The sequence below is a fragment of the Colobus angolensis genome, unplaced genomic scaffold (assembly GCF_000951035.1).
Source record: "Colobus angolensis palliatus isolate OR3802 unplaced genomic scaffold, Cang.pa_1.0 Scaffold28, whole genome shotgun sequence".
NCBI lineage: Eukaryota > Metazoa > Chordata > Mammalia > Primates > Cercopithecidae > Colobus > Colobus angolensis.
In genome coordinates, this window is record NW_012116043.1 from 6,681,769 (window position 1) to 6,693,770 (window position 12,002).

General features: G+C 51.0%; 1 protein-coding gene across 1 annotated transcript in view; it reads left to right on the top strand.

The window, feature by feature from the left end:
• Positions 1–6,684, top strand: part of MORN3 (MORN repeat containing 3) — a 22,967-nt gene extending 16,283 nt beyond the window's left edge. Inside the window, exons 3-6 of the mRNA XM_011948510.1 lie at positions 2,753–2,912; positions 4,255–4,439; positions 4,705–4,785; positions 6,160–6,684. Coding sequence (XP_011803900.1) covers positions 2,753–2,912; positions 4,255–4,439; positions 4,705–4,779 — 420 coding nt within the window. The 3' untranslated portion in view covers positions 4,780–4,785; positions 6,160–6,684. The remainder of the gene's footprint in view (positions 1–2,752; positions 2,913–4,254; positions 4,440–4,704; positions 4,786–6,159) is intronic.
• The last annotated feature ends 5,318 nt before the right edge of the window (positions 6,685–12,002 follow it).

Genomic DNA, 12,002 nt, shown 5'->3' on the forward strand with positions numbered 1-12,002 from the left:
AAAAAAAAAAAAAAAATGGCGTTAGGAGGGATGTTTTCACAGGGTGCCCAGAGGAAGATCATTAAGCCCAGCCTAGAGAATTCAGGGCAGAAGGCTAGGCACAATGGCTCACGCCTGTAATCCCAGCAATTTGGGAGGCCAGCGGGGGTGGATCACTTGAGGTCAGGAGTTCGAGACTAGCCTGGCCAACATGGTGAAACCCCTGTCTCTACTAAATAAAAGTACAAAAAAATTAGCCGGGCATAGTGGTGTGCACCTGTAGTCCCAGCTGGGGAGACAGAGGCATGAGAATCGCTTGAACCCGCAAGGCAGAGGTTGCAGTGAGCCGAGATCGTGCCACTGCACTTTAGCCTGGGCAACAGAGCAAGACTCCGTCTCAAAATAAATAAATAAAACTATATAATAATAATTAGCTGGATGTTGTGGTGCACATCTGTAGTCCCAAATTCTCAAAAGGCTGAGGCAGGAGGATTGCTTGATCTCAGGAAGCTGAGGCTACAGTGAGCTATGGTGGTGCCACCACACTCCAGCATGGACAACAGAGCAAGACTTGTATCAAAAAGAGGGAATTCAGGACAGGCTTCCTGTAGGAGGTGACACTAAAAGATGCTAGGAGTTAACCAGGAAAAAAAAAAAAGGGAGAAAGATGGGAAGCAAAAAATAGCAAAGGGAAGGAGATGTAAAACAGCAGTGTGTGTCTGCCCTGGGGCAGGAGTGAGGAGAAGAGTTGCAGGGGCCCTCAGGGATATGTGGGAAATCAGGATTTTGAGGAGTAGACGTGGCTTCTCAACCCAAACTCCTCGGGTGTGATCTGCAAACAGACCTTGTTTCCCTGCTGTTGGACACTAAGTGTGGTGTTTTTTTGTTTTTTATTTTTTGTTTTGAGACAGTCTCTCGCTCTGTTGGCCAGGCGGGAATGCAATGGCGTGATCTCGGCTCACTGCAACCTCCGACTCCTGGGTTCAAGCAATTCTTCTGCCTCAGCCTCCCAAGTAGCTAGTATTACAGGTGCCGGCCACCACACTCAGCTAATTTTTTATATTTTTAATACAGACAGGGTTTTGCCATGTTGGTCAGGCTGGTCTCAAACTCCTGACCTCAGGTGATCCACCCGCCTCAGCCTCCCAAAGTGCTGGGATTACAGGCATGAGCCACTGCACCTGGCCTCAACATGAGTGAGTCTCAAATGCATTTGGCTGACCGAGATGCAGTAACAGTGTAGATTTACTTTCTCACCTGAAAGAACAAAACAAAATGGATAAAATATGTATGAAACAATGTTTTTCAAGACTTCGGACATCAGTCAACAGAGGACAGTGATCCCTGAGGGACAGGGAACAAACGGGGTGAGCCCAGTGATTGCTCCCACAATGTTACTGTCTTGGGAATTTCCAGGCCATGATGCAGAGAGGGGGAACCCGTGCCAGGCTAAGTATGGTGTTTATGTTCATTTTTCTGGGTCAAAAGAAGAGTTGGGGCCGGGCGCGGTGGCTCAAGCCTGTAATCCCAGCACTTTGGGAGGCCGAGGCGGGCGGATCATGAGGTCAGGAGATCGAGACCATCCTGGCTAACATGGTGAAACCCTGTCTCTACTAAAAAATACAAAAAAAATTAGCCGGGCGAGGTGGCTGGCGCCTGTAGTCCCAGCTACTTGGGAGACTGAGGCAGGAGAATGGCGTGAACCCGGGAGGCGGAGCTTGCAGTGAGCTGAGATCCAGCCACTGCACTCCCACCCGGGCCACAGAGCGAGATTCCGTCTCAAAAAAAAAAAAAAAAAGAAGAGTTGGAGGGGGGTGAGCATGATCAGATGGGCGATTTTTCTTTTTTTTTGAGACAGCATCTCACTGCGTCACCCGGGGTACAGTGCGGTGGCAGGATCTCAGCTCACTGCAACCTCCATCTCCCAGGTTCAGATGATTCTCCTGCCTCAGCCTCCTGAGTAACTGGGATCACAGGTGCCACCATCAAGTCCAGCTAATTTTTTGTATTTTTAGTAGAGATGGGGTTTCACCATGTTGGCCAGGCTGGTCTCAAACTCCTGACCTCAAGTGATCCACCCACCTCGGCCTCCTAAAGTGAGTCAGTGAGCTACAGCGCCCTGCCTAGATGAGCGATTTAAAGAATCCTCTGGCGCTGTAGCCGCTGCATGATGCATGGTGGGGTGGGGATGAGAGAGGAGAGGGTGCGTCAGTGAGAAGGGACTTTAATGACCGGCTGCATGGAGGCGGCTGCAGAGGGACAGAGAGAAACAGAGCATGGGGAGATCCTTCAAGACACTATCAGCAGGCACTGTGGCTCACGCCTGTAATCCCAGCACTTTGGGAGGCTGAGGCGGGCGGATCACTTGAAGTCAGGAGCTCAAGACCAGCCTGGCCAACATGGTGAAACCCTGTCTCTCCTAAAAATACAAAAATTAGCAGGATGTGGTGGTGCGTGTCTGTAATCCCAGCTGCTTGGGAGACTGAAGCAGGAAAATCACTTGAACCCGGGAGGCGGAGATTACGTGAGCCGAGATCACACCACTGCACTCTAGCCTGGGTGACAGAGCGGGGCTCTAGCTCAAAAAAAAAAAAAAAAAGAAAAGAAGACACGATCCTCCGCTAAGCCACGACCCTCCGCTTGGACATAGGGCTGAGGCAGAAGGAAGAAGCTGGGGTGTGTGGCTCTGGGGGTGCCTGGGAGGACGGCGGGCTTTCCTGGTTTGGCGGGGGCGGGGGTGGAGCCCTGAGTAGTAGCATCTTCGTGCTTTCAGGGTTATGGGATCCAGTTTTTCGGACCCAAGGAGTATTATGAGGGTGAGTGGTGTGGCAGCCAGCGCAGCGGGTGGGGCCGCATGTACTACAGCAACGGCGACATCTACGAGGGACAGTGGGAGAACGACAAGCCCAACGGGGTCGGCATGCTGCGCCTGAGTGAGTACCCCGCCCCCGCTGACCCCGCCCACATGACCACGCCCCCGGCAGGGAGCTGGCCGCGCCCATCTGGTCCCACAGAGACAGGCCACACCCCACACTCTTGTCCCACACTGGCCCTTGTGCCAATGTGGGACAAGAGAGGAAGAGGACCGTATCCCTTCCCTCAGTCACAAAAGGTCACATATATATGATTCTATTTATACGAAATTTTCAGAACACGCAACTCCATAGAGACAGAAAGTAGACTAATGGTTGCCTAGGACTATGGGAATGGCGACCTTAGCGGGTGTGGGGAATGGCTGCTTAATGGGCACGGGGTTCCTTTTAGGGTGACTAAAACGTTTTGAAAGTAGATAGAGGTAATGGTTGCACAGCATTGTGAATGTACTAAATGCCACTGAACTATACACTTCCAAATGGTCAACTTATGTTATATGAACTTATATCCCAATTTTAATAAACAGGCCAGGCGCGGTGGCTCACGCCTGTAATCCCAGCACTTTGGGAGGCAGAGGCGGGCAGATCATAAGGTCAGGAGTTTGAGATCAGCCTGACCAACATGGAGAAACCCCATCTATATTAAAAATACAAAAATTAACTGGGTGTGGTGGTGGGCACCTGTAATCCCAGGTACTCAGGAGGCTGAGGCAGGAGAATCGCTTGAACCTGGGAGACAGAGGTTGCGGTGAGCCGAGACTGGGCCATTGCATTCCAGCCTGGGCTACAAGAGTGAAACTACATCTGAAAAAAAATTTAAAAAACATTTAAAAATAATTAAAAGAATAAAAACAGACTGGGCGCGGTGTCTCCTGCCTGTAATCCCAGCACTTTGAGAGGCCGAGGCGGGTGGATCACCTGAGGTCAGGAGTTCAATACCAGCCTGGCCAACATGGAGAAACCCCATCTCTACAAAAATACAAAAAATTAGCCAGGCATGGTGGCACGAACCTATAATCCCAGCTACTTGGGAGGCTGAGACAGGAGAATTGTTTGAACTCAGGAGGCAGAGGTTGTCACTCAGGCTGGAGTACTGTAGGGCAATCTCAGCTCATTGCAGCCTCAACTTCCTGAACTTAAGCCATCCTCCCACCTCAGCCTCCTGAGTAGCTGGGACTATAGGTACACACCACCATGCCCAACTAATTTTTAAAAAATTGTTTTTGCAGAGATGGGGTCTCACTATATTGCTCAGGCTGGATTTGATCTCCTGGGCTTATGAGCCTCCTATCTTGTCCTCCCAATATGTTGGGATTTACACGGAGCTCTGGAAGAGCGACCCCCGGGGGTCTAGCTTAGTTTGGTGTACCCTGCACCACACCTCCCTGTCCTTTCCCCCCAGAGAACGGGAACCGCTACGAGGGCTGCTGGGAGAGAGGCATGAAGAACGGGGCGGGGCGTTTCTTCCATCTGGACCACGGCCAGCTGTTTGAAGGCTTCTGGGTGGACAATATGGCCAAGTGCGGGACGATGATCGACTTTGGCCGTGACGAGGCCCCTGAGCCCACTCAGTTCCCCATTCCTGAGGTGGGCAGCCCTCACCAGGGCCCTGTAGCCACACCCAGACAGAGACAGAAGCCAGCACCCCCAGCCATGCCCAGCCCAGACCTGCCAGGCCAGCCCAGCCCAGACAGGGAACAGACAAGGTTTTATTTTCAGTCAGGGCATCCCTAGCAAGAGAGGTGGCTCCTGATGAGGCTGGCAGCACCCCACAGGGCAGGCAGCACCAGTCAAGGCTGGCAGCCTGGGTCCTCCATGCTCTCCAAACCAACTTCTTGGTATTTCCCTCCAGGTCAAAATCCTAGACCCTGATGGTGTGCTGGCAGAAGCCTTGGCCATGTTCAAGAAGACAGAGGAAGGAGATTGATTCCAGGTAAGAGGTGGGCACGCCTGCCACGTTCTGATGTGGCTGAGGCTGCTCCAGGGCCTGGAACAATGCACAGATATCCTGGGGTCTCCAAAGGGCTTGGGGTAGGGGAGTGGGGAGGCAAGATCAGAGAGGGAAGGCTTCTTGCCTCCTACGGTCCAGGTGTCTTTTTTTTTCTTTTCTTTTTTTTTTTGAGACAGAGTCTCGCTCTGTCCACCAGGCTGGAGTGCAGTGGTGCGATCTCGGCTCACTGCAAGCTCCGCCTCCTGGGTTCAAGCCATTCTCCTGCCTCAGCCTCCCGAGTAGCTGGGACCACAGGCGCCCGCCACCGCGCCCGGCTAATCTTTTGTATTTTTAGTAGAGACGGGGTTTCACCGTGGTCTCGATCTCCTGACCTTGTGATCCGCCCGCCTCGGCCTCCCAAAGTGCTGGGATTACAGGCATGAGCCACCACGCCCGGCCCAGGTTTCCTTTTTGACTCTTCCTGTTCAAAACCCGTTTTGGCCGGCCATGGTGGCTCTTGCCGGTGATCCCAGTACTTTGGGAGGCCAAGGCAGGCGGATCACTGGAGGTCAGGAATTCAAGACCAGCCTGGCCAACATGGTGAAACCCTGTCTCTACTAAAAATACAAAAATTAGCCAGGCATGGTGGCAGGCACCTGTAGTCCCAGCTACTTGAGAGGCTGAGGCAGGGGAATTGCTTGAACCCGGGAGGTCTCCATCTTGCAGTGAGTTGAGATCACACCACTGCACTCCAGCCTGGGTGACAGAATGGGACTCCGTCTCAAAAAAACGAAACTCACTGGGCACGGTGGCTCATGCCTATAATCCCAGCACTTTGGAAGGCCGAGGTGGGTGGATCACGAGGTCAGGAGTTCAAGACTAGCTTGGCCAAGATGGTGAAACCCCATCTGTATTAAAAATGCAAAAATTAGCCGGGCGTGGGGGCAGGCACCTGTAATCCCAGCTACTCAGGAGGCTGAGGCAGAGAATTGCTTGAACCCGGGAGGTGGAGGTTGCAGTGAGCTGAGATTGTGCCACTGCATTCCAGTCTGGGCAAGACTCTGTCTCAAACAAACAAACAACAAACAAAAAAAGCATTTCACTGAAGACCAGTACATTCCAGTCCTGCTCGAAACCTTCTGTTTGCACCCTGGGCCACATAACTGGGCTGGGCACGGGGTTGAAAGGAGGTAGTCTTCTGGCTTCTGAACACCCTTGATTGAGTAAGGCAGTTGGCCTTCAGCCTCCATTTGCACATCTGTCCAGTGGGGTCTTGTCCAGTCCAAGCCCTCCTGAGCACGCTGTGAGGGTTTGAGGAGAGGACATTGGTACAGCGTCTTTCAAATGCGAGCTCCACTATCCCTCTCTTCCCTGCAGAGAAAAAAAACCGCTTCAGGAGAAATTTGAGCCTGCGTCACCTGATCGCTCAGACCAGTGCGGCTGCATCTGGAGGAGTCAGCAGCGGCTCCGGGCATGCCCCTGGCACCCTCAGAGGGCCCCTCACTCCCCCCAGCACTGGGTTGTTCCTTGCCAATAGGAAGGCCGGTGCTTCTCTCCCAGGCTGGCCTCAAGACCCTCTTCATTCTCTGATCTCATCCTGGAGTGCATGAGAATAAAGAATAACCAGGTGGTGTAAGCCTAGGCCTATGGGGTAAGGATGGGGCACTCGAGGGGGCTCAGGAGGGGTTTCAGGTTTAGAGGAGGGAAGACCTGCCTTGGCTGGGCTGCCTGGGCTTAGCTGGGGCGAGTAAGGGCAGGTCTTAGGCCGGGTGCAGCGGCTCATTCCTGTAATCCCAGCACTTTGGGAGGCCAAGGTAAGAGGATTGTTTGAGGCCAGGAGTTCGAGACCAGCCTAGGCAACATAGCAAGACCCTGACTCTACAAAAAAAAAATTTTAATATAAAAGAAAGGAAAAGGAAAAGAAAAAGAGAAAGAAATGGCAGGTCCCCTGTGAGATAACCCAGATAACCCAGAGAGAAGGTCTGCATCCTGACACACTGGCTGCCAAAATTTGAGATTATAAAATTTGCTGACCATTTCTCAACCTAACACAGGGCTCTCAACCTTGAAATCCCATGGAAACTTTACAAAGTTGTGGAAGCCCAGGTCCCATGCTCAGAGATTCACAGATTCACATCTAATTCATCTGGGGTGAGGCCTGAGCTTTCAGAAAATTCCCCAGGTGATTTTTTTTCCCCCAGTAGTCTCCCTCTGTCGCCCAGGCTGGAGTGCAGTGGAACAATCTCGGCTCACTGCAACCTCTGTCCCCCAGGTTCAAGCAATTCTCCTGCCTCAGCCTCCTGAGTAGCTGGGATTACAGGTGCACACCACCACACCCAGCTAATTTTTGTATTTTTAGTAGAGATGGGGTATCACCATGTTGGTAAGGCTGGTCTCGAACTCCTGACCTTGTGATCTGCCTACCTCGGCCTCCTAAAGTGCTGGGATTACAGGAGTGAGCCACTGAGCCTGGCCTTTTTTTCTTTTTTCTGAGATGGAGTCTCGCTCTGTCACCCAGGTTAGAGTGCAGTGGCACAATCTCAGCTCACTGCAACCTCCGCCTCCCTGGTTCAAGCAATTATCCTGCCTCAGCCTCCTAAGTAGCTGGGATTACAGGCAGCTGCCACCATGCTCGGCTAATTTTTTGTATTTTTAGTAGAGACAGGGTTTCACCATGTTGACCAGGATGGTCTCGATCTCCTGACCTTGTGATCTGCCCGCCTTGGCCTCCCAAAGTGCTGGGATTACAGGTGTGAGCCACTGCTCCCGACCGAGCAGGGCAACATTCTTGAGAGATCAGATGTTCTCTTGCATAATGGGCAGGTGAGCTCTGGAGTCACACTGCCTGGGTGTGAATCTCGGAGCTGTGTTTTCTTAGGGATGTCACCCAGACTGTTCTGTAGGTCCCCTCACTTGCAATATAGGGCATTAACAGTACTTACCATCTGGGGTTACTGTGGTTAGTTACTGTGAGGATGAGATAAGGCGGTGGTTTTAAACTGGGTAGGATTTTGTCCCCCCTCAGCCCCATTCTTTCTTGGGGACATTTGGCAATGTATGACATTTTTGATGTCACAACAGGCAGGAAGAAGGTTACTGGCATTGAGTGAGTAAAGACCAGGGATGTTGTTAAGCATGGTGCAATGTCACCATGCTACCAAAAAAAAAAAAATCAGCACCGGTAATCCCAACTACTTGGGAGGCTGAGGGAAGAGAATCGCTTGAACCTGGGAGGCAAAGGTTGCAGTGAACAGAGATCGCGCCATTGCACTCCAGCCTGGGCGACACAGTGAGACACACCATCTCAAAAAAAAAAAAAAGGTGAAAAACCCTGAAATACCATGATTCTAGCTAAGAATTCAGCAAGAGGCACATAGCACATAGTAAAGCCTCAATAAACACCACTGACCTCACTGAGGTTCTCTCTGCCCCCTAAGTCATAAGTGGGTGGCCTCACTAAGGGTGTGGTTCTCAGTCTGTACCTCTGGCACTGGGAAGCCCCGCCTGGCCACCCTAGAATGCACAACTAATCATAACTTCCAGATACGGAGCGCTCACTCTATTCCAGGCCCTGTGCTGACAGCTTCGCGGCAAGCGTTCTCTGCTGGGACTCCCCGACAACAGTGAGGTGTCTTGCTATTCCTGCCATTTTAGAGGAGGAAACTGAGGTTCAGGGAGGATCACAAGTCATCAAGCTAGTACTGTGCTTAAACTTAGGTCTAGCTGCTCTAAATATGCAGGAGAGTGTATACAAAGGGTTACCATTTTTTTAAAAAAAGTCTAGCACTTTGGGAGGCTGAGGCAGGTGGATCAAGAGGTCTGGAGTTCGAGACCAGCCTGAAAAACATGGTGAAACCCTGTCTCCACTAAAAATACAAAATTTAGCTGGGTGTGGTGGCATGCGCCTGTAATCCCAGCTACAAGGGAGGCTGAGGCAGGAGAATCACTTGAACCCAGGAGGCGGAGGTAGTGGTGAGCCAAGATCATGCCGAGCCGAGATCACACTGCTGCACTCCAGCCTGGGCAACAGAGTAAGACTCCATCTCAAAAAAAAAAAAAAAAAGTGGGAAGAGGGTGTGCTTGTTTATGTGTAAAATGTCGCTAGATTTGAACACAATAAACTGGCAAAGATGGTTGTCTCCAGGGAGAATTGGGGACTTGGGAACAGGAGCTGAAGAACAACTTTTCTCTGTTGTGTTTGGAAGCATGTGAATGTATTATGTATTCAAAATGTAAAAAAAAATGAAGTTAAAGAGACTGTGCTCCTAGCTAGGAGTGTTTGTCTAAGTTGCCTGGGTGTGAGAGCACCTGGGGTGCTTTGTTAGAAATAGATTCCAAAGACACACCCAGACCTACTTAAATCAGAATCCAAGGGCTTCGAAACCTGCATTTGACAAGCCAGGCTGATGAGTCTTGAGTCTGGGACAGTTTGGGAATAAGAACCCAAGACAACAGGATCCTAGCCCAGAAATGATTCCAGCTGGATCCACATCCCTGCAGAAGTAGGGAGGTGGCTGTCTTAGGGGAATACGTAAAAGATGTCCAGGACAGCCGGGCATGGTGGCTCACGCCTGTAATCCTAGCACTTTGGGAGGCTGAGGCAGGTGGATCACCTGAGGTCAGGAGTTGGAAACCAGCCTGGCCAGCGTGGTGAAAGCCCATCTCTGCTAAAAATACAAAAATTAGCCAGGTGTGGTGGGTCATGCCTGTAGTCCCAGCTACTCTGGAGGCTGAGGCAGGAGAATCCCTTGAATCCAGGAGGCAGAGGTTGCAGTGAGCTGAAATCATGCCACTGCGCTCCAGCTTGGGCAGCGAAGGTTCACAGAGGTCCCTCCCCCATCCTACTTGATACCCTTCAGAAGTGTGGATTAGGCCAGGCGCGGTGGCTCACACCTGTAGTCCCAACACTTTGGGAAGCTGAAGCGGGTGGATCACATGAGGCCAGGAGTTCAACACTAGCTTGGCCAACATGGTGAAACCTCCATCTGTACCAAAAAATACAAAAATTAGCCAGGCGTGGTAATGTGCACCTGTAATCCCAGCTACTCGGGAGGCTGAGGCAGGAGGATCCTTTGAACCCGGGAGGTGGAGGTTGCAGTGAGCCAAGATTTCGCCACTGCACTCCAGCCTGGGTGACAGAATGAGACTCCGTCTCAAAACAAAACAAACAAAAAAAGAAGTGTGGGTCCCGGAGCATGTGACACAGGACTCCAGATGCTGCTGGAGGGAAAAGGAGGGTCCCCTTCCCCACCCAGACTATGAAGCTGCCGTTCACTGTGTCCCAGTGTGCACAGGACAAGAACTCAAGGCCACACTTTCCAAATTGTGTTTCTCCAGAGTCTTGGGGTTCTGTGAAACACCTGGGACAACAATGATAGGAGAAAGAGAAATATCAGGCCTGCCGATGCTCCACCCACATTTCACTTCAGCCAGACGACATTATTTTATAAAACTAATTTAAAAATTGGTTTAAACTGTTCTTTTTTGAGACAGGGTCTCTCACTTAGGCTGGAGTCCAGTAGCACAATCACCGCACCCTCTACTTCCCAGGCTCAAGCAGTCCTCCCGCCTCAGTCTCCTGAGTAGCTAGGATTACAGGCGCGTGCCTCCACGCCCAACTAATTTTTGTATTTTGTGTAGAGACAGGGTTTTGCCATGTTGCCCAGGCTGGTCTCAAACTCTTGGGTTCAAGTCATCTACCTGCCTCGTCCTCCTAAAGTGCTGGGATTACAGGCATGAGCATAATCACTTTATATATTAGGTGTTTGGGACAGACAAAAATCTCAAACTCGAAGGCCTAATGAGGCCAAGAAAGTCACATGAGTGAAGCTGGCCTGGTGTGAGATAAGAGGGAGTGCTGGGGACTGTGGAAAAAATAGGCCCTGGGGAGAGTGTGGCTGCAGTGCAGCTGCTGCTCGTTGTTGCTCTGTAAGAAGGTGGTCCCATGCAGCTGGGGCTTCCAACATTTCTTTAATGTATGTATGTATGTAATGTGTGTATGTATGTATTCATATATTTATTTGAGACTGAATTTTGCTCTTGTCGCCCAGGCTGGAGTGCAATGGTGCGATCTTGGCTCACTGCAACCTCCGCCTCCCAGGTTCAAGTGATTCTTCTGCCTCAGCCTCCCAAGTAGCTGGGATTACAGGTGCGCACCACCACGCCTGTCTAAGTTTTGTATTTTTAGTAGAGATGGGGTTTCGCCATGTTGGTCAAGCTGGTCTCAAACACTGCTGACCTCAGGTGATCCACCTGCCTCAGCCTCCCATAGTGCTGGGATTACAGGTGTGAGCCACCACGCCTGGCCGCCCATTTCAAACAAAGCCAGAATCAGCCCAGGTAAGATCTTTGTGAGGGCCTAGGCTCTGAGTCAGACTATCGAGGTTCAAATCCTGGCAATTTACTTAACTTCCACGGGCATGAATTTTACCTTTGGCAAAGTGGAGCTAATAATAGTACCCACCGTATAAGGGTGCCGAGGGTGAAATGAGTTGATGCATAGTGCGTAGAATAGCAACTGCACATAATTATTATTATTATTATTTTGAGATGGAGTCTTGCTCTGTTGCCCAGGCTGGAGTGCAGTGGTGTAATCTCAGCTCATTGCAACCTCTGCCTTCTGGATTCAAACAATTTTCCTGCCTCAGCCTCCCGAGTAGCTGGGATTACAGGTGTGTGCCAACACGCCCAGCTAATTTTTGTATTTTTAGTAGAGACAGGGTTTCACCGTGTTGCCAAAGCTGGCCTTGAACTCCTGTGATCCATCAGGCTTGGCCTCCCAAAGTGCTAGGATTACAGGTGTGAGCCACCATGCCCAGCCTTTTTTTTTTTTTCTTTAAGACATCTTCCTCTGTTGTCCAGGTGGGAGTGTTGTGGCATGATTTCAGCTCGCTGCAACCTCCACCTCCTAAGGTCAAGTGATCCTCCTGCCTCAGCCTCCTGTGTAGCCGGGATTACTGTGCACTACCATACCTGGCTAATTTTTGTATTTTTATTACAGATAGGGTTTCGTCATATTGGCCAGGCTGGTCTTGAACTCCTGACTACAAGTGATCTGCCCGTCTCAGCCTCCCAAAGTGCTGGGATTACAGGTGTGAGCCACTGTGCCTGGCCGATATTCTCATGTTGTTATTTTTGAGACAGAGTCCCATTCTGTCACTCAGGCTGGAGTGCAGTGGCATCATTACTGCTGACTGCAGGCCTTACCTTCCAGGCTCATG